The 27,666-nt window shown below is 55.2% G+C and overlaps 2 protein-coding genes across 6 annotated transcripts; both read left to right on the top strand.

Annotated features, from left to right (window-relative positions):
* On the top strand, positions 250–8,895 carry LOC102169002 (cytochrome P450 2D14). Of its 4 annotated transcripts, none has more exons than XM_018048841.1 (10): positions 250–352; positions 4,564–4,855; positions 5,558–5,729; positions 6,271–6,423; positions 6,524–6,684; positions 7,086–7,262; positions 7,423–7,564; positions 7,782–7,969; positions 8,397–8,538; positions 8,637–8,895. In XM_018048841.1, the coding sequence occupies exons 2-10, from the start codon at positions 4,667–4,669 to the stop codon at positions 8,813–8,815; spliced, it is 1,503 nt and encodes a 500-aa protein (XP_017904330.1). In that variant the 5' UTR covers positions 250–352; positions 4,564–4,666; the 3' UTR covers positions 8,816–8,895. The 4 variants fall into 4 exon arrangements, with proteins under 4 accessions (XP_017904330.1, XP_017904333.1, XP_017904331.1 ...); XM_018048842.1 differs by having other exon boundaries at positions 269–352; positions 4,498–4,855; positions 8,637–8,883; XM_018048843.1 differs by having other exon boundaries at positions 273–352; positions 4,567–4,855; positions 8,637–8,883.
* On the top strand, positions 274–27,508 carry LOC102177333 (cytochrome P450 2D14). Of its 2 annotated transcripts, XM_018048845.1 has the most exons (10): positions 274–352; positions 23,084–23,441; positions 24,166–24,337; positions 24,881–25,033; positions 25,138–25,298; positions 25,700–25,876; positions 26,037–26,178; positions 26,396–26,583; positions 27,016–27,157; positions 27,259–27,508. In XM_018048845.1, the coding sequence occupies exons 2-10, from the start codon at positions 23,253–23,255 to the stop codon at positions 27,435–27,437; spliced, it is 1,503 nt and encodes a 500-aa protein (XP_017904334.1). In that variant the 5' UTR covers positions 274–352; positions 23,084–23,252; the 3' UTR covers positions 27,438–27,508. The 2 variants fall into 2 exon arrangements, with proteins under 2 accessions (XP_017904334.1, XP_017904335.1); XM_018048846.1 differs by lacking the exon at positions 274–352 and having other exon boundaries at positions 22,980–23,441; positions 26,396–26,559.

The raw sequence follows: 27,666 nt of genomic DNA, 5'->3' as shown, positions 1-27,666 counted from the left end.
TCCCACCCACCCGCAGGGAGTGAGAGTTCACCCTTGTCAGATTTGGGTGGTGTCAGCGTTCTGGATTTTGACCATTCTGTGATAGGTGTGCAGTGTTGGTGTATTTTTTAAGAGTTAAGTTTTTAAACCGCGGTTCAAAACACAAGGTTCCGGTGACCGCCTTAATCTATACGTAGCCTGAGGCAAGTTCACACCGTGCAGGCAAGCTCCAGAACTTTCCTGTCTTGCCCAGCCCAGTTCCCAGAAAACCATGCGAGGAATCGGCCTGCACCCCGCGGCTCCCGGCCCCGCCCCTCGTTGTCCTTGAAGGCGCGGTCACAGCCTGGATCCCAGCGGGCGGTACCGGAGTCAGGTGAGACCGCTGGGCCCGAGGGGGCCCCCATACCGGCCAGAGCCGGCTCCCACTGCTCCCGCGCCCCAGGCAGCAGCGGGAACTGAGGGGGGGTTGTCTGCCGCGGGGGCGGGGCAAGGGGCGAGCGAAACGCCACCAACTTTCCCCGCACCCTCGCTGGGCACTGCAGCTGCCCACCTGCTTTCCAGGGAGCTTGCGCCGTGTCGCCCTGGGGGTCCAGGGCCGTGTCTCCGTGCCTGGGCGCTGCTCGCCCGCCATCTTGCTGACGTCTCCCCGGACTCAGGACTCGGGCCGGGTCTCGGGGGTCCGGAGGCGCCTTCCCTGCCAGGGCCAACACCTGCGACCCTGAGGTGTGAGGGGGTGGGGGGCGAGGGGGGAAGGGGAGAGAAGGGGGAGGGGTGCCCATCCCTCCAACAGCAGCCGCTTCACCAGAGCAGAAGCCAGCAAGGGCCGCCTGAGCGTGTTTCTAAAATAGTAAGGCTGCAGGAACTTAAATGCTGGCCCTCGGGCCTCATAGAAGTGTATTTCCGCTGTAGAGCAGTGGTCCAGAGCCTGAGTTTTGAGATCGACCCTAATGGTGCTCTGTGACTTTGACCCACTGCTGTGACCTCTGAGATTCCGTGCCTTGGGAACCATAAAGCCTTAAATGGGGTGGGGAGCATGGGGTGTGAACAGCAGCGCCTGGCGTGTGAGTGCAGGGTAATCCAAGGCTACAATTTCACAAGGATTGAAACAGGGCGTTGGCCTCATGATTGAGGTGTTCCCCAAGGCCACCCTGTCCTGGACTAGAGCCCTCATCCCCGGTGTTTGGAGGGCACTGCCTGAATAACGAGTGTATCTGTCACTGCCTTTCATACGTCCATTAGAGTGACTGCAGAGGGCATGACACAAAACAAAGGGGAGATGGGGGCAGTTTAACGGGGCCACTGTGACAAAGCTGTGACGACCATCCTGCCAGCCCCACCAGTACCACTGGACTCTCTGGCCGTCCAGGGTAGAAGATTGCTGCTGACTGGGACAGAAACGTTCAACTGAGGCCGATGGAGACCACCGGCTTGCTCTGAGAAGTCCCCAGGGCTCCCCCCGGGTCTTCCCCTCTTGGTCTTTTCAGTGGCCCCAAAGCTAGTCTTCCTGCCTCCTGGAGGCCCAAGAACCCGAGTTTCCCAGGATCCAGTCCTCTGCCAGACTAAAAGCCCCACCTGGAGCTGCCACCGTCCTGCTGGTTTGCAGTGGTGCCTTAACCCTGCAGTCAGGTTACCTCCGTTTGCAGTCCCAAGCCACCCGAAGTCCTCCAGGGGGTTTTCCCAGAAAGTCTACTCCAGCTTGGGGAAACCCCACAGCTCTCAAAGCCATCCCTGCAACTGCTGGCCTGGGGTGTCACCTCCCGGCTCCCTCCTCCTCTTGGTCGAGAGCACTTTGAAGCAGGGGCCCACTCTTGCCATCCCTCCCCCAGCCCAGCAACCGGCACAGGGTGTGTCCCGATAGAGCCCAGCAGAATCCAAGCCTTGGCCAGGGCAAGACACAGGAAAGGCTGGATAAGTTGAGCAAGGCCAGTTGGGCCCCAGCCAGCCCCACCCGCTGGCCCCGGGCCTGGCAGGAGAGTGGGGATGTGGGAATTTGGAAGGGGAGGAGCCGCTTGCACAAGCCAAGCAGGGATTGCAAATGTTGACGACCCCCACCTGGAGACCACAGGCACTCTATCCCCCCACCTGGAGACCACAAGCACTCTATCCCGTCAAAGGCAACCTGGGAAGAACCGGTCCTCTCACTGTTGGGGGGTGGGGTGCGAGGGAGGGAACAGGGTAAGAGGGGGTACAGGAGGGCAGAGTGCCTCCTCCAGGCTCTCAGCCTCCAGGACCCTGAACTACTCCAGCTGTGTTCAGAAAGAAAGGTTGCCTCACATACTCCGGGGATGGCTGGGGCGCAGGGGGCTTGACCAGGCCTGCCCCGGAAATGCCCCCTGCCCCACCCTCTGAGTTCCCATGCCTTTACATTTGAATGGGTTTGGGCCTCTGAGTTCCCATCAGCTTCACTGGTTCAAAAACTCAACCTCAAATCTTACCCCTTGAGTTGTTGGAGGGTTCTGAGGCTAGCAGAACCCTGGCATAAAGTGACCAACCCCTTGCCTGGAGGAGGCAAGAGGCTGACCAAGAGGGAGTACCTGGTGGCCATCATTCCAGTCTGGAGGTGACACACACTCGTGCAGGGCGGTACCAAGGTTTGCATTTGCACCTTTGCTGGAGGACTGGAATAAGCCAGAGTCAGGATCAGAGGGTAAGGGGCTGCAGCCAGAGTGGACTGGACCCATAGAGAGTGGGGAGGCCCAGGAATCCATTCCTTGAGGTCCTTGGCAGGCCTGTGAGAGGGTCAAGAAACTACATTCCCATCTGGTTTCCATCCCCTTGTCTTCTGAAGTTTTAACACCTGATGTTCAAAGACAAAAGCAAAGAGGAACTGAAGAGCCTCTTGATGAAAGTGAAAGAGGACGGTGAAAATGCTGGCTTAAAACTCAACATGCAAAAAGCTAAGATCATGGCATCCAGTGCCGTTGCAAATAGATGGGGAAACAATGGAAACATTGAGAGACTTTATTTTATTGGGTTCTAAAATCACTGCAGATGATGATTTTGCAGCCATGAAATTAAAGATGCTTGCTCCTTGGAAGAAAAGCTATGACCAAACTAGACAGCATATTAAAAAGCAGAGACGTTCCTTTGCTGACAACAGTCCATAGTCAAAGCTATGGTTTTTCCAGTGGTCATGTATGGATGGGAGAGTTGGACTGTGAAGAAGGCTGACAGCCAAAGAATCGATGCTTTTGAACTGTGCTGTTGGAGAAGACTCTTGAGAGTCCCTTGGACTGCCAGGAGATCCAGCCAGTCCATTCTGAAGGAGATCAACCCTGACTGTTCATTGGAAGGACTAATGCTGAAGCTGAAGCTCCAAAACTTTGGCCACCGGATGGGAAGAACTGACTCACTTGAAAAGACCCTGATGCTGGGAAAGACTGAAGGCAAAGGGAGAAGGGGACGGCAGAGGATGAGATGGTTGGATGGCATCACTGACTCGATGGACATGAGTTTAGGCAAACTCCGGGAGTTGGTGATGGACAGGGAAGCCTGGCGCGCAGCAGTCCATGGGGTCGCAAGAGTTGGGCACGACTGAGAGACTGAACTGAAGGACAGATTGATGAGGAGGAAGCAGTCCCACTTCTCTAAGGACAGTCGCAGCCTATGCTAAGCCACCCTAGTACCCTGAGCTTACTGGCAGCCCAGTCAACAAGGTAAAGTGCCCACCTTCCATTTTTCCAAGTCAGGAAATGGACACCTACGTGAGGAGATTCAGGAATCACCTTGAGGCCACAGGAGCTGGAAAGTCCAAGGGCCAATTTGTAACAAACTTAGGAAAGGGCCTCTGAGCCACCAAACTGGCTTGTCACGGTGACTAAGGAACTCTGAAAACAACCCTGCTGCTTCCCTACCCCCAGACTCAACTTCCCTCAGCCACAACAGGTGGAAACTGAGGCAGCAGCCAGCCAGGTGAAGGCGCCGGCACCCCCGAGAGCAGCCTCCAGGTGCAGGGAGGTCGGCTGAGTCCAGGCAGCCGCTGAGAACTAGAGCCCTTGCTGCTGGGTCTCTGTGAGTGGAAGGTGGTAACACAGGCACTCGTGGATGTGGTCGTGTGGGTGTGTAGATATGCATGTGAGCATGGGCTAGTCAGGATGTGAATGTGTGTAAATGTGGTTCATGAGTGTGTGATTCTGTGTGTGTGTTGCGTGTACCAGTGGGAAGTGAGGGGACACCAAGAACTTTATCGGTGGTCCCTCCGGCCATTAGTCCTCCCGCCAGCACGGGGCAAGGACCAGAACATACTTGGGAGGCGAAGGCCACCAGGAGGAGGACAGGGACACGTTCTGGGAACGGGGCTGTGGCCGCATTAGAGGCTGACAGGTGGCAGGTGGTGGCAGAACCCATTCCCAGGACCCTGGATTCTCTCTGGACTCTGCCGAGCTGGGGAGTCAGGCCGGGGGAGGGCGACTTCTTGTGCTCTCCAGCCACCTCCGGAAGCACGTGGAGAGCACGCGTGAGGGACAGTGGGCGCCCCTGCGCCTGACTCTCCTTGACCCCTCTCCTACCCTCTGGCAGCACAATCTCCCCTGCAGCACACCTCAGGGCAGAGGGCTAAGGCTGGTCCTCTGCTCCCTTTATAAGGAGGCCCCGGACTGGTGGAGCCCCGGAGGTGGAGTGAGAGTGCCGCGCTGGGCTGGTCCTGGGTGCCGGTGTGGTGAGGAACGCAGCGCCCACGGAGGCAGCCATGGGGCTGCTGTCCGGGGACATGCTGGGGCCCCTGGCCGTGGCCGTGCTCATCTTCTTGCTCTTGCTGGACGTGATGCACCGGCGCTCACGCTGGGCCCCACGCTACCCACCAGGCCCCACACCGCTGCCGGTGCTGGGCAACCTGCTGCAGGTGGACTTCGAGGACCCGCGTCCCAGCTTCAACCAGGTGAGGACGGAAGGGTGGGGAGTGCATAGCGGTGGTCCTAGGGCCCCACCTAGCAGCGGACAGTGGGCGCTGGGTGAAGCCACAGGCCGGAAGAGGACTGGGCCAAGAAGAGGAGGCGGATTAGAGAGGCCTCCGAGAACTGTTTGGATTTTCCAAACAGAGGTCAGAGAGGACAAAGGCCAAGGGGTGGGGGGTTTTACAGGATGGCGACAGGCTGCGGATTCAGCCAACCAGCTCTTCAATTATGTGAACCTGATCCTTGAGGGTCACGTTGGGAGGAAATGTCTTGAGAATGGGGGAGATGTCTGGTCATGAGCCCTATTTAAATCAGGCGAGTTAAGGTTGAGAGAGGCACAGTGATCTGGTTCAAATCTTTTGCGTCCATGAGACCTTGGGCCTCCCTGCTCCCCTCTGTGAACCTGGGTTTCTTCACCTGTAAAATAGGATGCTAACTTGGCCTGCTGGCCATTTTGTGACGCTTGCACAGTCCTAGCTGGGTCTGTGAGTAGGATGGTCTCATCCAGCTTGAGAGCCTCAAAACTAGTGGATGTAACCCCCGAGGCTCACAAGACTAGATAAAGTCCTTGCAGTTGCTCGCTGCTGGAGAGGGTCCCAGAGGTACCAGAGGCTAACGCCAGGAGGCTGGGCCCACAGCCAGGCGGGGCCTGGGCTTGCCAAACACCCTCGACCTTTGGCCTGCAGCTGCGGCGCCGCTTCGGGAACGTGTTCAGCCTGCAGCAGGTCTGGACGCCGGTAGTCGTGCTCAACGGGCTGGCGGCTGTGCGCGAAGCGCTGGTGTACCGCAACCAGGACACTTCCGACCGTCCACCTCCGGCCGTCTACGAGCACGTGGGTTACGGGCCGCGCGCCGAAGGCAAGTGGAGAGGGCAGGCCGCGTCCCTGCAGGTGGAGGCAGGGTCGCGGACATCCTGCAGGAAAGAGCCAACGAATTTGAGGGGTCGCTGGTGACGAAAGGAGACTGTGCCAAGCATTGGGGAAGGAGAAATTGGATGAGGCTGAGGGCGGGGGCTTTCTAAGAGAGGGCGGCCCAGGGTCACTGCGAACGTGAAGGAGACGTCGGTGTGGGCAGGAAAGAGGACAGTGTCGGGGTTGGTAGTGCAGGGGCAGGCCAGGACCTTCCCCACGTGGAACCAGGTCTCCGTGGGCAAAATAGAAAGTGGAGCCAAGACGGGCGCCAAGCAGGGGTGACTCGGGGAGCAATGCGGCCAACAGAGAATGGGACCTGTCCCCGATGGAAAGGGGTGTCAAAGTGGGCGGGATTTAGAAGGGGAGGGCCAGGCCAGTGTGGGCGGGCAACCCCGAGAACTTCCCCCACGGGGGCGGGGTTGTGAGCGGATCCCTGGGAGGGGCGGGGCCAGGCCCGAGCCACGCCCACGTGCCCGCCCCGCCCCCAGGAGTGATCCTGGCGCGATATGGGAAGGCCTGGCGAGAGCAGCGGCGTTTCTCCCTGTCCACCCTGCGCAACTTCGGCCTGGGGAAGAAGTCACTGGAGCAGTGGGTGACTGAGGAGGCCTCGTGCCTCTGTGCCGCCTTCGCAGACCAGGCCGGTGAGTGCTGGGGCTGAGGGACAGGGAGGTCTGGGAGGTTTGGAGAGGTCTGGGACAGAAGAGATGGAGGCGTGCCCTACCTTGCACCGTCCCCTTCCAGGACGCCCCTTTAGCCCCAGGGACCTCCTGAATAAAGCAGTGAGCAACGTGATCGCCTCCCTGACCTTCGGGTTCCGCTTCGAGTACAACGATCCTCGTATCGTCAAGTTGTTGGACATGATGGAGGACATGTTGAAAGAGGAGTCTGGCTTAGTGCGCCAGGTGCGGGATAGGAGCTCTGTAGAGGCGGCCTCGGTCCTCCAGCAAGTCCCTCCCCCCGAGGAGGACTTGTGTAGAGGGCCAGTGCAAGAAAGGGCTTTCCGGGATAGGCACCTGCAAGGAAAAGGTCTGGAAGTGGGAGATGGCAGACAGCCCAGGTGGGTGAGACCTGGCGGGGGTCAGCGCACTTAGGGGTGGGAGTATGCTTTCACTGGAAGGGACCGGTACCCACCATAGGTACATTTTAGGTTTATCTTTTGGGCTCAGGGCCAGGAGAGAGGGGCAGGGTCTGAACTTAGGGAAGAACAAGGTCAATGGTGGAGACACTGTAGGAAGCTAGGACTTGACTGGTGAGAGCCTGAGCACCAGGAGGTCCCAGGGCCCCACGGCTGTGACCCGCACAGGTGGTGGAAGCTGTGCCTGTGCTCCTGCGCATCCCAGGGCTGGCTGCCAAGATCTTCCCGGGGCTGAAGGCCTTCATGGCCCTGATTGATGAGTTGATCACCGAGCAGAAGATGACCCGGGACCCGACCCAGCCACCCCGACACCTGATCGACGCCTTCCTGGATGAGGTGAAGGAGGTAAGGTGATCGGAACAGGGATGTGTGTTGAGGGCCCAGGAGGCAAACTCGGGGCTCTGTATCACCCAGGGATCAGACACCTGGGCTGACCGGAGCAAGGTGGGAGGCCACGTGGGGACTTCACCTCTGTCGCTGAGCTTACCTTCCCGGTGTGACCCAGGCCAAGGGGAACCCCGAGAGCAGCTTCAATGATGAGAACCTGCGCCTGGTGGTGACCGACCTGTTTTCCGCTGGGATGGTCACCACCTCGACCACACTGGCCTGGGCCCTCCTCCTCATGATCCTGCACCCAGACGTGCAGCGTGAGTCTAGCCCAGGGTGGGTTCTGGGAGGACGAGGACAGGATGAGGCCTCTGAGCTCGGTCGGTTTGGCCCCCAGCACCAGCTCTGTGCAGGGCCTGAGCCCCAGCTCTGATGTCACAGCGCCTCCTCCAAGTGGACACAGTGCTACCCGGGCGTCAGGAGGAGGCGGGAGCCCAGCCCTTGGGTCTGACCACAACGAGGACACTTGTTTTCCAGGACGGGTCCAGCAGGAAATCGATGAGGTGATAGGGAAGGTGAGGCGACCAGAGATGGGGGATCAGGCCCTCATGCCCTTCACCGTGGCCGTGGTCCATGAGGTGCAACGCTTTGCGGACATCATCCCCCTGGGATTGCCCCACATGACATCCCGTGACATCGAGGTACAGGGCTTCTACGTGCCAAAGGTAGGCCTGCGGCTCTCCCAACCCCACCTCCGCACCACCTGCCACCTGGTAGCTGCAGTGAGTGTTGCCAGGTCGGCCAGGACTGGAATCCAAGCCACCCTGTCCTCATGGCCAAGGTACTTAATGTCCCAGCCTGGGTGGGCGTGGACAGGAGAGCAGAGCAGGGCTGGCTCTGTCCACTCAAGAGCCCCAGGTCAGGAGGGAAGACAAATTAGAACGTGTCTCAGCGTTGGAGCCCGGGCACTGAGGGGAAGTAAGGGCACCCTGCCATGGGCACAAAGACAGTGCTGAGAAGCGTCTTGGGCTGAGGGTTACTTGAAGAGCTTGGGTGTGTGCCACGCGATGTGTGTGCCATGTGTGTTTGGTGGCAGGGTCTGGGCACCCCCTCACCAATCGAGACCCACCCATGCCAGACATTTGCCACCAGGGGACGACACTCATCACCAACCTGTCGTCAGTGCTGAAGGATGAGACCATCTGGGAGAAGCCCTTCTGCTTCCACCCGGAGCACTTCCTGGATGCCCAGGGCCGCTTTGTCAAGCAGGAGGCCTTCATACCCTTCTCCGCAGGTACCTTGAGGGTGAGGGGGTGCCTGGTTTGCTTCCCCATTCTGAGGGTTCTTGGAGGGGGAGACCCAGGCTCACAGAGCCCCCATGCCCACCCACAGGCCGCCGCGCATGCCTCGGGGAGCCCCTGGCCCGCATGGAGCTCTTCCTCTTCTTCACCAGCCTCCTGCAGCACTTCAGCTTCTCGGTGCCTGCCGGGCAGCCCCGCCCCAGCGACCACGGTGTTTTTGCCTTCCTGGTGACCCCACCCCCCTACCAGCTCTGTGCGGTGCCCCGCTAGAGCCAGGCACCCTGCCCCAACCCGCTCTACAGCCATAGCCCTGATGCTCAATAAACCACTGTCTGGTGGCTCCATCCTGACTTGAGTCCCCCCTGGTCCCCTGACCAGTCCCTTGTAGTCACCTGGCCTCAGCAGTCTCCCCAAAACCAGCCCCACCCCCCGGCCTGATTCATCCTTACCTGGCATTTGACACCGTTTAACACATGAGTGTACTGAGGCTCAGAGTGTCCTGGGGGTGTACTGTGAGAGGGGTCTATTGAGGGCTTACACCCATACACTCTGGGAGACCCAACCTTGGTACTGGGTGTAGTGACGAAGCCTATATAATCAGGTCCTGGCTTTCTACGGGAGGGGCTCACATAGACTGGGGAGAGATTTCAGGTCCCCATGGGATAAGGGGGCCTATCAGCTCAGACACCCACATTTCAGGCCTAGCCACAGCCACCTTGCTCCACAGGCCACAGGTCAGCCAGCACTTCAAGTCTGCTGGCCCAGAAGGTGGTGGATGGGGGCCTGGAGAAGCGATATGCTGGGTGAGCCCCCAGCGCTCAGTGCTCTTGAGGCCGGAGCTCTTCCCAGGAGGGAGCCACCTCCCTGGGCCTCTTTATAGGATGGGCCCCCTTTCCCTGCCCCTTAAGGACACTCATCCCCCAGCCCCTGCCCAGTAGGAGTTACCCCTCACGGCCGCGCTAGAGCTCGGCTCCAAAAGAGGGCTCCATCCACTGAGGGGCCAGGTGAGGCCGGGCTCTCAGGAGCCTAGGCAGGGGCCGGAAATGAGCCCGTGTGGACCCCAGCCATGCCCTGGGGCAGGGTCAACCTTGGATCCTGGGACAGTGGGATGCCAGAGCAGAAGGAAGCCCTGCCGAGCTCAGAGCAGGACACCCTGGCTCTCGTCCTTGCTGGGCTACGACACCATGTGACCTTGGGCTTCTGTTTCCCCTTCAGCCAGTAGGAGGTTTGCCTCTGATGGCTGCCGGGCCCTGTGTTCCTCTGCTGACTCTGAGGCTGTGACCTTCTCAGCCTGGAGCCCTGGCCAAGGGCAGGGACCCCCATTCTCCAGCTCCAGCCCCCAGTCTGGTCTGGACTGAGCTCACACAGACACCACCCAAGGGCTCTAACGACTGTCTGCTCACCAGAGTCTTGGGCAGACTCCTTGGCACATTGGGAGACACCAGTCAGGCAGGCCAGAAGCACCCGCCCCTGATCAAGCCAGTTGTGCCTTCATGACAGTCAGCTCTCGACATTCAGGGAAACTTGTCTGTCCCTTGGCACTGACTCAGAACACCAGCCAGGGCCCCCTTGAGTCTCCAGCATACCCACTGTCGTGGGCTTAGTGGCAGTGTCGTAGCCATGCGTTCTGGGAAACAAACTCACTCAGAAGGACAATGCAGATAGCGGAGTGCAGTTTATTACACCGGCGGGCCCAGGCAGAGTCCCCTCTTAGCCGAGGACTCGACCAGTTTTTGTGAAAACCTTATATACCCTAAGTGCACTCGCTCAAACCCACCTCCCCAAATTCCTTGAAACTAGTCTGGACAAGGTGAAAGAGAGATTGGATCAAAGTTAGCCCATGATTCATGTGTTACAAGACTAGATAAACAGGGACATTTATCAATAGGACTGTGGCCATAATCCGATAAACATGAATGGGATTTATGACTTTGTTCTATTACAGAGATAATTAGCATATTCTTTTAGGCAATGGAGAGTCTAAGATACAAGTCCTGAGGCTCTTTCATTCAGGAGATCTGGTTTCCCATTTGTATGCCATTTCTATAGGCCTGGCACACAGTTCAGAGTTCTATGGTGGAGGGGAACCATGCATGTAGCCTAATGTTCGCAGCCTGGCCTGAGGCAGAGTCCAGCTCTGTCTGTTTCCTCCTTCATTCCCCCCTCTTGATGCTCTTAATTCATATTATGAGCATCATTCATAGGGATATATTGCACCCTGGCTCTCCGACCACCAATTTGGGAGAATGACATCAACCTTTGGGTTACAAAGTTCATAATACATTGTAAAATTCAGGGTCCACAAAGCAGAACTACCAAGGCAACTATAACAGTGGCTGATATAGTTTTCCACCAATCGCCCTTCACCCAAGATAGGACCGAAGTCCAGAAAGGAAGGTTTTCATTTGACATTGCTTGTACCTGGTTTTTCATGTCATCTAAAGCAGGCGATACATTGCCAGATAAGTCAGGACTGTATACACAACATTCAACCTTAATTATGGCACAGGTCCCTCCTTGAGCAGCTGTGAGATATGTCCAAAGCCATTCCATTATGAATACCACTTTTCTCATTTGGATTTGCTTTCATTTAAGGCTTGGATGGCTATTGTTCTATCTAGGAGGGTCTGTTTTGTAAAATTAGTCAGGCCTGTACTTTAATCATAATATCTGTTGTCCCGATAGAGGGTACGAATAAGGGACCACTGAAACACGGACTTGTCCACCTAGCATGTAAATCAGGCAGGTTACCGGAGGCTGCTTGTAGGTTAGTCTTTTGTTACACTGGCATTTATATCAAATGTAACCCCATGACCCGAGTCTATTGACTGGCTGTAGGTCTTACACCAAGAGAGCACGGAGAGGTTATGATTGACAAGAGAGAGGAAAGTCTCTTTTTGTCATCCCGAAAGAGCAGAGTGGTTTAAAATCTCCCTGGCAGAGCGGTGACACCCACCAAGGAAGACCCTCCATCACTGACAGAGGCACAGCCCCGCATACCAGCAGCTGGAAGTGTTGTGGAAGTCTGCGCAGGAATGTGCCCATGAGATGAAAACTTTGTCCTGAGTTGAAACGGAAGTTAAATTCAAAATCACGATCTGATGAGGCCAAGCAGCAATTCAGTTGATCGTGCGGTTCATCCTGAAGGGGCTCGTCCAGGGTCTTCTTTCCCTTCTTCTTAAGGATGGTCTTAGTCTCTCGAGGGTCAGCGGGGTCCCTCTGTGCAGTCCACTCAGCGTTTTTTGGGTCTGCGTGGTATGTTCTCTTCACCCTCGTATGATGGATCCAAGGGACAATACCTGCCACTTTAACTGCAGTAGGGGTAGTTAGAATAACATAAGGGCCCTTTCACCAAGGGGCTAGCAAATCATGTTTGCAATCTTTGACCCATACTTGGTCACCAAGCGTAAACTCATGAATCTGTTCCCCAAGGGGGAACAGCACCCTTTCTTGTACAAACTTAGTTACCCGATTTATTACCTTACCCAGTTCCATCTGCTGTGAAATCCTATCCCCCCTTACCTGAGGCAAATTTGTTGACACCTGTATTATTATGGGAGGGAGCCTCCCATACACAATTTCATATGGAGAATAGCCTTGGGTCTGTGGGGTCATCCTGAGTCTGAGCAGAGCCGTCGGAAGCAAGTCCACCCAGGAGCAGTCAGTCTCTATGATCCACTTGGAGAGTCTCTCTAATGTCCGGTTGGTTCATTCCACCGTCTCTGGGCCTATATGCAGTGTGCAGTTTCCATTTGACGTGTAAAGTTTTGCTTACTTGTTGTACTAAATCAGCTGCTTTAAGCCGGACCATTGTCTGAACCAATGCTGGTAGGAAGTCCAAATCTGGGAACTATTTCCCTAAGCAGGCACTGGGCTACTTCTGATGCTCCTTCAGTCCAGGTAGGAAAAGCTTCTACGCATCCTGAGAACGTACACACCTTGACCAGCAGGGAACAGTAGTGTCGGTGAGGTTTCATTTCAGTGAAGTCCACTCCCAGGTGTTCAAAGGGCAGCGTGCCTTTCAGCTGAATACCCGGAGGTTTTTGTCTGAATAGCCGAGAGGCAGCGTTAACCTGTGAGCAGGCAGCCTGGCCTAGGTGTGTCTCTTGGTGTGTTTGGCTACCAGAGTGTGTGCCAGCTCCTTTGGTACCAATAATTTTCCACTTGGCAATTCCCACCATCCCTTTTCAGTCTTGATGGCCCCTTCTGCTGTGGCTAACCTGACAGCCGTTGTCCTTGTTTTATCAGGCTGGTGCCATCAGTGTATAGGACCCAACTAGGGTCTGGACCCTTGTGTCCTTCCTTAAAACAAACCCCAGATACCTTACCTCCTCCTTGCAGATCTGTGCCTCCTTCTTCAACACCCGGTGACCTGCTTCCATCAGCAGCTGGAGCAGTGCTTCTGTCCCTTCCCAGCACTTTTCCTTGGTCTCGGCGGCCAGCAGCAGGTCATCCCCACATTGTAGGAGCCAACATCCACACTCTTCTGGATGGAATGAGTCCAGGTCAGAAGCCAAGGCTTCCCCAAAGATGGCTGGGGAGTTCTTAAAACCCTTGTGGGGGAGTCCAGGTGAGCTGTGGTTTGGTGCCCCCAACTGGATCTTCCCATTCAAAGGCAAAGATGGGCTGTGACGCTGGGGCGAGGCATACGCAGAAGAAGCCATCCTTGAGATCCCGGCGGGTATAAACTTGAGTCCTCGGCGGGAGGAGGCTCAGTAAGGTACAGGGGTTTGGAACAGTGGGGTGTAAAGTCACAGTAGCCTGGTTGACTAGCCTGAGATCCTGTATAGGCCTATAGTCCTGTCCTCCTTCCTTTCTGACTGCCAGGATTGGCGTATTCCAAGCCGACTGGCACTCTACTAGAATGCCCGCTTGTTTCAATCTATTGATGTGGGGCAGTATGCCAGCCCAGGCCTCTATCGGTAGCGGGTACTGGTGCTTTCTAACCAGGATGGTGCCTGGTTTGTGTTCTTTATCACTGGGGCTTGATTTAGCCAGACTAGGGGGCAGGGGGCTTGTCTTTCGCCCAGACCTCAGGGAATAATTGAGTTAGCTTTATCTCTTGCTCTTCCAGCCCACCCGGTTCTTCCTTCAGAGGCTCATTCAACCTCCACTCATCTTGGGGGTGTCTTGAGAAAGAGAGCAATAGGTCACAGTGTCCATCCAGAAGGTGGGCCTCTCCTCAGTGGAGAAAGTCACTTGTGCGCCCAGTTTGGAGAGCAGGTCTCTTCCCAACAGGGGTACGGGGCACTCAGGAATGTAGAGGAACTCGTGAGTCACCTGGTGCCCCCCCAGCTGACATTTTCTGGGCTGGCGAAACGATTTAATCCTCTCTTCTCCCGGGACCCCAGTTACAGCGGTAGTCTTTTTGGACAGTGGTGCCACAGGTTTTACTACTGACAGTTCTGCTCCTGTATCCTCCATGAAGTCAATGTTTTGGTCCCCCACTTTTAAGGTTACCGTGGGCTCTCGGGGACCTGATATCTCTGAGCCCTGGCAGCCCTATTTAATTTCCAAGCCAGCAAGCCCCACAACTGGGGGAGCTTCCTCTTCCTTCCTTGCCTTAGGGCATTCATTCTTCCAGTGGCCAAAAGCTCGGCACTGGGCACACTGGTTTTGGGCCCGGGGTCTCTGCTGGGACCGGTTGAAGGACTGTCCTGTCCCTGGGCCAGAGCAGGTTTTCCGGAGGGCCCAAGATAGATAGATAGCATTGCAAATCTCTTGTCTGTTCTCTTTCGTTCCCTCCGGCCCTCTGGGAGAGCGCAGTCTCTGCTTAATTCCAACGTCTCCCTCCCCTTTTTGTTCAGTACTCACCAGGAGAGGTGGGTATAGCTTGGGCGGTCTGGCTGAAGCCGGATCCTGGAAGTGCTGGCCAGAGGCTTCTGTCACCAGGATCGGAGCCTGCCAAGGTGGTGGCTCTGTGACCTCGGGGAGAGCTGGCGGAGGAGCAGCGGCTGCTGCAGGACTTCACCTGGCCCTGGATCGGGCATTAAGGCAGCCTCCAATCCTGTTCGAGCACTGGGCCAGTGGGCGCGTCATTGTCCAGTACGGGGGAGGGGTCAGTTCGTCCCAGTCCACATCCCATAGAATTTCCTTTTTTATTCAGTCAATTTTTGTGCCATTGATATTTTTCCCTTTCCCTCCTGGATACAGAACCTTGTCCAAGTAGGAGGGTCTTGAGCTAACTCTAGCCATGAGTCACTATATGGGTATTGATCCAGGTGTCCTGGCTCTCCTGTGACTACTGTATAGACTGCTTCCCTATTTTTAAGTTCATGGTGTTCTCTGGTGGCCATCCTACTCCCATAGGGGGCCATTCCACCTCACAGAGTATGTGGAGGCGGTGAGGCTTCATCTTCACCCCATAGTCTCCTCCAAATCCCTTCTTTAAATTTTTAATCATGCACTCCAGTACAGTTGCCTTAGATTCACTTCCCCCCATCTTGCTTACCTTCTCGGGCCTTCTTCTACTTTTCCTTTTTGTTCTGTGCCGGAAGACAGTGTGAGGAATTCCGCCCGTGACAAGGTCATGAGGAAGGAAGCTGACATACGCAAGGTCATGATCAGACTTCAGGGGTCCCCCTGGAATTTCCTGAGCATGTAACCCAGCAACAACAACAAAAAAAAACAAAAATCTGCCAGCTTTTGTACTCTGCTTTTCCATTCTTCTGATATTCTCTGGGAAAAAGTCAACTCAGGGCTTTAGTCTTCTGCATTTGAAAGGGATGTTTCAGTTAAACCCCCTCTGATAGCTCTCTAGCTTGCCTAACAGGTTCCCTGGACCTCTTACAGCTTGTGAATTGTTTATACCACCACCACCCCCCCCCCCCCACACACACACACACAACCGTGAGAGGCACAAAGCTTAAAAGCATCTTAAAGAAACAGAGCCTTTTCTAAAGAGTTAAAAATCATATTGGTGACGAGTTTTCACTGTTGACTTAATGATTGCCCCCAGACCTCCATATTCTTTATCTTTTAGGCACCTGGGAGGATGTTAATCAATGTAAAAGGGATTGAAAAAAGATATATAGTAGTTTTGATGTTAGCAACACTAGACTTTTGAGTTAATTACTTTTTTCTTTGCTATGTATCACTGCACTCCTCTTGTGTCCTTGCTATGTAAGAATGTAACTTTATTTAGTGCTTTCTGAGAATGGCACCAGACTTTGGGAAGATCAACACAAATAAGTCTTCTGGTTGACAAACCCTTATCAGAAAAAAGGCTGTAAAATATTAATTGGCCCTTTTGGCCAGAAGATGATGTAAATTACCTAAGACTTGTGTATACAATTAGGTATGCAGAGAGAAAAGCCTGGTTTTGATAAGAATCTGGACTGCTAACGCTGCATAATTTTGTGTTACCCATTGATCTCTATGTACAAAAAAAAGGTATAAAAGGCCTTTCTAGACAATAGGGGCCGGAGCAAGTCGCTGGACTGGTTTCCCCCATGTCTCTCTCTCCTTTTTACCCTTTCCCTCCCTCTCCTCTTTGCTTAAATTTCAGGCTGAATTCCCATCTGGGGCATGGAGGCTCACCAAGTCTACTTACTTGCCCTGGCTGTTAAAACCCGCACAAAAGGGAGCCTAAGGCGAGGCACCCTTAGATATTCAAGCAAGAGCCAGTGGCCCAACGTAGATGGCGCAAATTCCTTGTCTGGAATTTTATTGGTCTTCCACGTAATTCAAGTTATTCAGACCTCTTTCTCCACTTAATTTTCCTACTACACTATTTCTTCCTAATCTAATCTTATATTAATAAATAAATAAGTTTTCCTTGCCAACGCTGTCCCCGCTTCTAATTCCCTGGATCCACCAGGGCTGGACCCCGGCAGTTCTGTCTACGAAGTTCTCAGTACCATATGTACTTCTGGTATTTCCACTCAATGACACTTAAATTGCCATTCTGCCTCCTTCCTAACTGGGGTGAGAAGAGCCTTACCTGCCAGGTCCCAGAGGGAGAAGGGGATCGGTGTGTCTTCACCTGCCGGTCAGCATAGATGAACCAGAACACCACGTGGTCCAAGACTGTTTCTCCCTTAAAGTTCATTCTACCTTGGTGGGCTTGATCAGGTGCAGATGAAAACACAGATGGGTTAAATATCCCATGTCCCAGGCCATCTCCGGAAAAGCCAATTCATACTCACTTATGTATACCCCTATCTAGCCTAACAATTCCGAGGGGGTCAAGAATTTCACAGCAGATGGGACACCTCCTGGGGAAGGGCAGAATACGGGCATACAAGGACGTTTCCTATCCTAAAAATCTCCTGGTGATCGCTGGTAATAATTTTCCCTAAGACGGCGTGGACACACCTCCTAAATGACCTTCACAAATTCACTTCCTAAGCCCTAGCAGGCTCATCGACCTGTGTACCAAGCAATCGCCGCCTGCCTATTCCAGTCTCCTGTGGGTCCATGCCCCTTCTAGTCCCTCCCAGGGGGATGATCAGGCCCCCTCTTCCACCCTGCCGGGTGGGTTCCTCCTCACCTGAGTGCTCAGTTCCCCTGCTGCTGTCCACTACCTGCTACCATGATAGGTCCGGGCGTTGAGAAGCAGAATCCTTCCAGAAGGGTGAGGCACCTTCCCCCTTCTAGAAGATTCGAGCTGCAAGGCCTCGGAGTAGTCCCAAATGGGACTTGTCTCCTCAAAGTGAGGAGTTTCCTGGCTCATGCACCAAACATTGTAGCCACGTGTTCCGGGAAACAAACTCACTCAGAAGGACAATGCAGATAGCGGAGTCAGTTTATTACACCGGCGGGCCAAGGCAGAGTCTCCTGTTAGCCAAGGACTCGACCAGTTTTTGTGAAAACTTATATACCCTAAGTGTACTTGCTCAAACCCACCTCCCCAAATTCCTTGAAACTAGTCTGGACAAGGTAAAAGAGAGATATGATCAAAGTTAGCCCATAATTCATGTGCCACAAGACTAGATAAACAGTGGACATTTATCAATAAGACTGTGGTCATATCCCGATAAACAGAATGGAATTTATGACTTTGTTCTGTTACAAACATAATTAGCATATTCTTTTAGGCAACGGAGAGTCCAAGTACAAGTCCTGAGGCTCTTTTATCCCACGGGTCTGGTTTTCCATTGGTATGCCATTACCATAGCCCAGGGTACAAAGTTCAGAGTCCATTGGGAGGGGAACCATGCTTGTAGCCTAATGTTTGCAGCCTGGCTTAAGATGGAGTCCAGCTCTGTCTGTTTCCTCCTTCAGCAGGACGTGGTGTTCCTGCAGCTTGTTGGGACAGGGGCCGTGGACGAAGCCACACTGAGTTTGCAGAAACTTGAGGACCCTGAAAGGAGGAAACCGGGCCTGCAGAAGCAACAACTGTGGATTTATTGGACGTGGGGTCACTCGTGGCTCTGAGTCTTGGGGATGTCAGAGGCGGGGAACCATCCCAGCCAGAGCTTCCTCAAGAGCTGGGGACCCAGCCCCCGGGCCTTTCCTCCACGATGTCCTCCTCGGAAGCTTCTAAAAAGCACAATCAGACATGCCCTGTGGGTGCCGTGCTGGAAGGAACCTTGCCCATGGCTAGGGTACCCTCTTTTGCCAGAAGAACAGGTCAACATTGCTAAAAAGGCAGTATCCTCCACCAGCCCAAGAGGAGTGGCCTCAAGTCCTTTCAACCCAAGAAGGAAGAAGGACGCAGGGGGCTCATTTGGGAAAGACTGGGCATCAGACTACCTGGGCTTCATCTCTGCCCCCTCCCTGGGCCAGGAAGGTCAGGTATCTGTGCCTTGTACAGGGTCCCTGGGATGAGGCATCAGGGCAGTCTTGCCGCACAGGGTGGGGTCTGCTGTCTTACCTGAAACGTACACGGCCGTCTCCTTTTGGGCCTTCTTAGTCTCCTAGGAAGGGAGAAGGGGCACGGGGTGGGATGAGGCTGGTTCTACGTTGTGCAGCTGGGGAAACGGGCCTCGCTTCACAAGAAGTCGGGGGAGGCCAGGTTTCAGATCCACTCGCCACTCAGACCGTGTCACACCTCTCAGCTCCACACAGAGCTGTTGCTCCACTGGGATGGCAGTTTGACTCAGTGGTCTTGGGGTGCCTCAGCCTCCCCCAACCGTTGCCACGGTGGTATGATCCTGGCCTCTCCACTCCACCCTGCAGAGCCCAGGGGCTTCCCAGGAGGACACACACAGGGACAGTGTTCCAGTTGAGCACCAGGCTTCTTTACCTGCCATCCTGGGGTCCCTGCCACCTCTTCCTTTTCAGTCACCCCCTTCGCACCAGGAATGAGGCTGACTGGTTCCTCCCCCGGGTCCCCCACCTGTCGCTCCTCCATAGACGAGTCAGCAGTTTCCCTTTGGTCCTCCCATTGCCTTGGGGCTCATGGCCTGCCTGCAAGGAGGGGCAAGAGGGCGCTATATGGGCAAAAAGGCCCTCTAATGCCCTATGCCTCCCGTCCTGCTGTGCACACTTGGAATGCACAACCCTGCCTGCTGTGCACACTTGGAGTGTGTATCCCCTGCTTCTGTGCACACGTGGAGTGTGTATCCCCTGCTTCTCTGCACATTTGGAGTGTGTATCCTCTGCTTCTGTGTACACTTTTAGTGTGTACCCCTGAAGCTGTGTGCATTGGAGTGTGCATCCCCTCATGCTGTGCACACTTGGAGTATGCATCCCCTGCTTCTGTGCCCACTTGGAGGGTGTATCCCCTGCTTCTGCGCACACGTGGAGTCTGCATCCCCTCCTGCTGTCAAAATGTCATAAAAGTCAGCAAAAAAAGCAAAAATGATTCTTAACTTTTAACAACTAACAATGTCATTACTCAAAACATTAAGAATGCCAAAACCTAGGATATAAACATGAGGAAGACTAGAGAGAGGTGAGACGTCTGTTGGAGGTGGCACTAGGTGTTCAGTTGTTACAAGAGCTAAATCCTCACCTTTTGTTGTAATAATTCATTAGATAATGTTTAAATCTCATCAATCTAGATAAAGCAGGATAAGCTTTCTATTTAGAACACAGGAGGCAAAATCAACGGCTTCAGCCGGAAAGGTTTCCACCCTGGGCTGTGAGAATTGTGGGTGAAGAGGATCAGGACAAACAGCAGACTTTTTCCAAGTCTTAAAACTTTGATCCATCAAACTATGTACACACATATCTTTGATGTCAATAAAGTTTTTAAATGCAAGTTTGGTTATTGAAAATTAAAACATTAAGGAAACAACCTAGGACTCTGTCTCTCAAAGTGAAAGTTGCTCAGTCATGTCCAACTCTTTGCAAACCTACGGACTATTCAGTCCATGGATTTGTCCAGGTCAGAATACTGGAGTGGGTTGCCCTTCCCTTTTCCAGAGGACCTTTCTGACCCAGGAATTGAACTGGGGTCTTCTGCACTGCAGGTGAATTCTCTACTCACTGAGCTATTAGGGAATCCCTAAGGTACCCGCCCACCTAGGCCTTCTTAGGGGCTCTCCAACCTCTGACAGTCACTCCCTAACTACGTAGCCCACACGTCTCCGGGCTGCTGGGTCACAGAGAAGCTTGGCCCCGTGAAACTCCTCTCTTCCCAGTAGCGCCTGAGGGAGAGCAGGGGGCCTCCAGAGACCAGGCATGTGACTCTAACGTGTCACCTTGGGCAGCCTGGGTCCAGTCACTGTCCCTCTGGGAGCCTAAGTTTCCTCCTCTACAAAGTGGGAGCTGCAGGTGGAGGTGGGGAGAATGGATACACGTGTATGTATGGCTGAGTTTTTTCACTGGTCACCTAAAATTACCACAAAGTGTTAATTGGCTATCAGTTCAGTTCAGTCACTCAATCGTGTTCGACTCTTTGCGACCCCATGAATTGCAGCACTCCAGGCCTCCCTGTCCATCACCATCTCCCGGAGTTCACACAGACTCACGTCCATCGAGTCAGTGATGCCATCCAGCCATCTCATCCTCTGTCGTCCCCTCCTCCTGCCACCAATCCCTCCCAGCATCAGAGTCTTTTCCAATAAGTCAATTCTTTGCATGAGGTGGCCAAAGTACTGGAGTTTCACCCTTAGAATCATTCCCTCCAAAAAATCCCAGGACTGATCTCCTTCAGAATGGACTGGTTGGATCTCCTTGCAGTCCAAGGGACTCTCAAGAGTCTTCTCCAACACCACAGTTCAAAGGCATCAATTCTTCGGCACTCAGCCTTCTTCACAGTCCAACTCTCACATCCATACATGACCACAGGAAAAACCATAGCCTTGACTAGACAGACCTTAGTCGGCAAAGTAATGTCTCTGCTTTTGAATATACTGTCTAGGTTGGTCATAACTTTTCTTCCAAGGAGTAAGCGTCTTTTAACTTCATGGCTGCAGTCACCATCTGCAGTGATTTTGGAGCCCAGAAAAATAAAGTCTGACACTGTTTGCACTCTTCCCCATCTATTTCCCATGGAGTGATGGGACCGGATGCCATGATCTTTGTTTTCTGAATGTTGAGCTTTAAGCCAACTTTTTCACTCTCCATTTCACTTTCATCAAGAGGCTTTTTAGCTCCTCTTCACTTTCTGCCATAAGGGTGGTGTCATCTGCATATCTGAGGTTATTGATATTTTTCCCAGCAATCTTGATTCCAGCTTGTATTTCTTCCAGTCCAGCGTTTCTCATGATGTACTCTGCATAGACGTTAAACAAGCATGGTGACAATATACAGCCTCGACATACTCCTTTTCCTGTTTGGAACCAGTCTGTTGTTCCATGTCCAGTTCTAACTGTTGCTTCCTGACCTGCGTACAGATTTCTCAAGAGGCAGGTCAGGTGGTCTGGTATTCCCATCTCTTCCAGAATTTTCCACAGTTTATTGTGATCCACACAATCAAAGGCTTAGGCATAATCAATAAAGCAGAAATAGATGTTTTTCTGAAACTCTCTAGCTTTTTCCATGATCTAGCAGATGTTGGGAATTTGATCTCTGGTTATAATTGGCTATAACCCAGTACAAAATAAAGTTTCCCTTCACCGTTCACCTGATACGGTCACATGTTTCCTGGCTATACTCCAACACACACACACAAATGCCGCTGGGAGCTGCGAGGTTTCACCAGATTGTCAACCCCTAATCTGGCTAGTGCCCCTCAGTGGACACCCAGCTTCCATGGGTGTTTTCCTGACTGAGGGCTGGGAGTGGGGGCTTCAGTCCAGGTCCCTGGACCTGCAGTGTCCAAGAGGGTATGTGACCCCAGGCGGGCACCCCGCTCCCCACCACCCCCTTCTCGTATGAACGTGGGACCATATTCCAAGGCTGCTCACACATAGGGGTCATCTGTTCCTGTCGGTTCATCTAGGTTCCTGCCACGGACCCTGAGATGAGCTTACGGCCACGGAGCCCTGAGGTGACCATACAGCCAGCCCGAGGGGGGGCGGGAATGGGGGTGGTAGAGCGGGGCTTTGACACTTTCCTGAGAACACAGGGGATTTCTCCAGAGTCCTCACACACATTCACAGCTGGTCACCCATTTCTGATAAAGCTGCATGAGTGCTCTTGTGCTACGTGATACAGTCCCCGTAGCCCCTGACAGAGGTCCCCACCTGTGATGACTCCACAGCAATCTCATGGGCAGGGGCTGTTTCCACAAAGACCCCTGAAAAGAGTAGTGCACCACGCCTGCAGGTAGATGAAGAAAGACTAGTTAAAACATTTAAAAGAGTAACATAATTATATCTAAATATCAGTCTTTACAATATGGCAGAAATGGTAGATTTTTAAAGTATTTTGATGTGTGATAAAGACATTAGACATTAACTTACTAATGTGTGAGGGGACAGCTATTCAAAAGATATAAGTAAATATTTGAAGATCACTTTTGTAGGATATGACTTGGTTATATGTGTTTTGAGGGGGGAGTTTGCAAGGATGTGTTTTGGGAGGATGCATGGGTTTTAGAAAACAACCCTGCTGCCTCCCTACCACCGGACTCAACTTCCCTCAGCCACAACAGGTGGAAACTGAGGCAGCAGCCAGCCAGGTGAAGGCGCCGGCACCCCCGAGAGCAGCCTCCAGGTGCAGGGAGGTCGGCTGAGTCCAGGCAGCCGCTGAGAACTAGAGCCCTTGCTGCTGGGTCTCTGTGAGTGGAAGGTGGTAACACAGGCACTCGTGGATGTGGTCGTGTGGGTGTGTAGATATGCATGTGAGCATGGGCTAGTCAGGATGTGAATGTGTGTAAATATGGTTCATGAGTGTGTGATTCTGTGTGTGTGTTGCGTGTACCAATGGGAAGTGATGGGACACCAAGAAGTTTATGGGTGGTCCCTCCGGTCATCAGGTCCTCCCACCAGCACGGGGCAAGGACCAGAACATACTTGGGAGGCGAAGGCCACCCAGGAGGAGGACAAGGACACGTTCTGGGAACAGTGCTGTGGCCGCATTAGAGGCTGACAGTCGGCAGGTGGTGGCAGAACCCATTCCCAAGAGCTGGGGAGTCAGGCCCGGGGAGGGGGACTTCTTGTGCTCTCCAGCCACCTCCGGAAGCACGTGGAGAGCACGCGTGAGGGACAGTGGGCGCCCCTGCGCCTGACTCTCCTTGACCCCTCTCCTACCCTCTGGCAGCACAATCTCCCCTACAGCACACCTCAGGGCAGAGGGCAAAGGCCGGTCCTCCGCTCCCTTTATAAGGAGGCCCCGGACTGGTGGAGCCCCGGAGGTGGAGTGAGAGTGCCGCGCTGGGCTGGTCCTGGGTGCCGGTGTGGTGAGGAACGCAGCGCCCACGGAGGCAGCCATGGGGCTGCTGTCTGGGGACACGCTGGGGCCCCTGGCCGTGGCCGTGCTCATCTTCTTGCTCTTGCTGGACCTGATGCACCGGCGCTCACGCTGGGCCCCACGCTACCCACCAGGCCCCACGCCGCTGCTGGTGCTGGGCAACCTGCTGCAGGTGGACTTCGAGGACCCACGTCTCAGCTTCAACCAGGTGAGGACGGATGGGTGGGGAGTGCACAGCGGCGGTCCTAGGGCCCCACCTAGCAGCGGACAGTGGGCGCTGGGTGAAGCCACAGGCCGGAAGAGGACTGGGCCAAGAAGAGGAGGCGGATTCGAGAGGCCTCCTGAGGGAGGGCGTTTGTTCAGGGCCCGAGAACAGTTTGGATTTTCCAAACAGAGGTCAGAGAGGACAAAGGCTGCAGGTGGGAGGTTTACAGGATGATGACAGGCTGCGGATTCAGCCAGTCAGCTCTTCAATTATGTGAGCCTGAGTCCCTGAGGGTCACATTGGGAGGAAAGGTCTTGAGAATGGGGGAGATGTATGGTCATGGGCCCTATTTAAATCAGGCGGGTTGAGGCTGAGAGAGGCACAGTGATCTGGTTCAAATCTTTTGCCTCCATGAGACCTTGGGCCTCCCTGCTCCCCTCTGTGAACCTGGGTTTCTTCACCTGTAAAATAGGATGCTAACGTGGCCTGCTGGCCATTTTGTGACGCTTGCACAGTCCTAGCTGGGTCTGTGAGTAGGATGGTCTCATCCAGCTTGAGAGCCTCAAAACTAGTGGATGTAACCCCCGGGGCTCACAAGACTAGATAAAGTCCTTGCAGTTGCTCGCTGCTGGAGAGGGGCCCAGTGGTACCAGATAGAGGCAGGAGGCTGGGCCCACAGCCAGGCGGGGCCTGGGCTTGCCAAACACCCTCGACCTTTGGCCTGCAGCTGCGGCGCCGCTTCGGGAACGTGTTCAGCCTGCAGCAGGTCTGGACGCCGGTAGTCGTGCTCAACGGGCTGGCCGCTGTGCGCGAGGCGCTGGTGTACCGCAGCCAGGACACTTCCGACCGTCCACCTCAGGCAATCTACGAGCACCTGGGTTTCGGGCCGCGCGCCGAAGGCAAGCAGAGAGGGCAGGCCACGTCCCTGCAGGCGGAGGCAGGGTAGCGGACATCCGTGCAGGAAAGAGCCAACGAATCTGAGGGGGCGGCAGGTGGTGAAAGGAGACTTGTGCCAAGCGTTGGAGAAATTGGATGAGGCAGAGAGCAGGGGCCTTACTAAGACAGGGAGGCTCAGGGCCACGGCGAGCGTGTAGGGGACATTGGTGTGGGCAGGAAAGAGGACAAAGTCGGGGTCAGCAGGGCAGGGGTAGGCCAGGACCTTCCCCACGTGACAAACGTGGTCTCGGTTGGTAAAATAAAAAGTAGAGCCAAGATGGGCCCTTAGAAGAGGAGCCTCGGGGAGCAGTGTGGGCCGACAGCGAATGGGACCAGTCCTCAGATGGAAGAGGGTGTCAAAGTGGGCCGGATTTGGGAGGGGAGGGCCAGGCCATTGAGGGCAGGCAGGGCGGACAGCTTCCCCCACGGGGGCGGGGCTGTGAGCAGATCCCCGGGAGGGGCGGGGCCAGACCCGAGGGGCTCCCAAGTGTCCGCCCCGCCCCCAGGAGTGATCCTGGCGCGATATGGGAAGGCCTGGCGCGAACAGCGACGCTTCTCCCTGTCCACCCTGCGCAACTTCGGCCTGGGGAAGAAGTCACTGGAGCAGTGGGTGACTGAGGAGGCCTCGTGCCTCTGTGCCGCCTTCGCCGACCAGGCCGGTGAGTGAGTGCTGGGGCTGAGGGACACGGAGGTCTGGGAGGTTTGGAGAGGTCTGGGACAGAAGAGATGGAGGCGTGCCCTACCTTGCACCTTCCCCTTCCAGGACATCCCTTTAGCCCCATGGAGCTCCTGAATAAAGCAGTGAGCAACGTGATCGCCTCCCTGACTTTCGGGTGTCGATTCGAGTACAAGGATCCTCGCATCGTCAAGCTGTTGGACGTGATGGAGGATGGGCTGAAGGAAGAGATGAAAATAGTGCGCCAGGTGCGGTCGGAGGCGGCGGCCTTGGTCCTCCAACGGGCGCCCCTTGGAGGAGGACTTGTGTAGAGAGCCAGCACAGGAAAGGGCTTTCCTGGAAAGGCACCAGCAAGGAAAAGGCTTGAAAGTCGGGAGAGATGGCAGACAGCCCAGGTGGGAGAGGCCGGGTGGGGGTCATTGCGCTTAGGGGTCGGAGTACGCTTTCACTGGAAGGGACCAGTATCCATGATATGTACTTTTTATGTTTATCTTTTGGGCCTCGGGCCAGGAGAGAGGGGCAGGGTCTGAACTTAGGGAGGAACAAGGTCGATGGTGGGGACACTGGACGAGGCTGGGACCTGACTGGTGAGTGCCTGAGCACCAGGAGGGCCCAGGTTCCAAGGGCCCTAGGGCTGTGTCCCGCACAGGTGGTGGAAGCTGTGCCCATGCTCCTGCGCATCCCAGGGCTGGCCGCCAAGCTCATCCGGGGGCAGAAGGTTTTCATGACCCTGATTGATGAGCTGATCACTGAGCAGAAGATGACCCGGGACCCGACCCAGCCACCCCGACACCTGACCGATGCCTTCCTGGATGAGGTGAAGGAGGTAAGGTGATCAGAACAGGGATGTGTGTTGAGGGCCCAGGAGGCAAACTCGGGGCTCTGTATCACCCAGGGATCAGACACCTGGGCTGACCAGAGCAGGGTGGCAGGCCATGTGGGGACTTCACCTCTGTCCCTGAGCTTACCTTCCCGGTGTGACCCAGGCCAAGGGGAACCCCGAGAGCAGCTTCAATGATGAGAACCTGCGAATGGTGGTGGCCGACCTGTTCTCCGCTGGGATGGTCACCACCTCGACCACGCTGGCCTGGGCCCTCCTCCTCATGATCCTGCACCCAGACGTGCAGCGTGAGTCCAGCCTGGGGTGGGTGCTGGGAGGACCAGGACAGCCCAAGGCCTCTGAGCTCGGTTGATTTGGCCCCCAGCACCAGCTCTGTGCAGGGTCTGAGCCCCAGCTCTGATGTCACAGCGCCTCCTCCAAGTGGACGCAGTGCTACCCAGGCTTCAGGAGGAGGCAGGAGCCCAGCTCTTGGGTCTGACCACCACAAGGACACTTGTTTTCCAGGACGGGTCCAGCAGGAAATCGATGAGGTGATAGGGAAGGTGAGGCGACCAGAGATGGGGGATCAGGCCCTCATGCCCTTCACCGTGGCCGTGGTCCATGAGGTGCAACGCTTTGCAGACATCGCTCCCCTGGGAGTGCCCCACATGACATCCCGTGACATCGAGGTGCAGGGCTTCCACATCCCAAAGGTAGGCCTGCGGCTCTCCCAACCCCACCTCCCCACCACCTGCCACCTGGTAGCCACAGTGAGTGTTGCCAGGTGTGGCCAGGACTGGAATCCAAGCCACCCTGTCCTCATGGCCACAGGTACTGAATGTTCCAGCCTGGGTGGGCGTGGACAGGAGAGCAGAGCAGGGCTGGCTCTGTCCACTCAGAGCCCCAGGTCGGGAGGGAAGACAAACTAGAACGTATCACAGCATTGGAGGAGGCCGGGCACTGAGGGGAAGTAAGGGCACCCTGCCATGGGCAGAGAGATGGTGCTGAGAAGCGTCTTGGGCTGAGAGTTACTTGGAGAGTTCGGGTGTGTGCCAGGCAGTGTGTGTGCCCATGTGTGTTTGGTGGCAGGGTCTGGGCACCCCCCCACCAATCGAGACCCACCCATGCCAGACATTTGCCACCAGGGGACGACACTCATCACCAACCTGTCGTCAGTGCTGAAGGATGAGACCGTCTGGGAGAAGCCCTTCTGCTTCCACCCGGAGCACTTCCTGGATGCCCAGGGCCGCTTCGTCAAGCAGGAGGCCTTCATACCCTTCTCCGCAGGTACCTGGGGGGTGGGGTGGGGTGCCCGGTTTGCTTCTCCATCCTGAAGGGGTCTTGGAGGGGGAGACCCAGGCTCACAGAGCCCCCGTGCCCACCCACAGGCCGCCGCGCATGCCTCGGGGAGCCCCTGGCCCGCATGGAGCTCTTCCTCTTCTTCACCAGCCTCCTGCAGCACTTCAGCTTCTCGGTGCCTGCCGGGCAGCCCCGCCCCAGCGACCATGGTGTCTTTGCCTTCCTGGTGACCCCACCCCCCTACCAGCTCTGTGCGGTGCCCCACTAGAGGCAGGCACCCTGCCCCAACCTGCTCCTCAGCCATAGCCCTGATACTCAATAAAACCGGTTTCTGGTGCCTGCATCTTGACTTGAATCCCACCTGGGGCCCCTGACGAGCCCCTGGCAGTCATGTGGCCTCAGCAGTCTCTCCATATACAGCCCTACCCCCCGGCCTGATTCATCCTTACCTGGCATTTGACCCCGTTTAACACATGAAGTGTACTGAGGCTCAGTGT

Source organism: Capra hircus, chromosome 5, assembly GCF_001704415.2.
Source record: "Capra hircus breed San Clemente chromosome 5, ASM170441v1, whole genome shotgun sequence".
In the NCBI taxonomy this organism is placed as follows: Eukaryota; Metazoa; Chordata; class Mammalia; order Artiodactyla; family Bovidae; genus Capra; species Capra hircus.
Note: the sequence above shows the minus strand (reverse complement) of the source record. Positions and strands in the feature narration are given on the sequence as shown.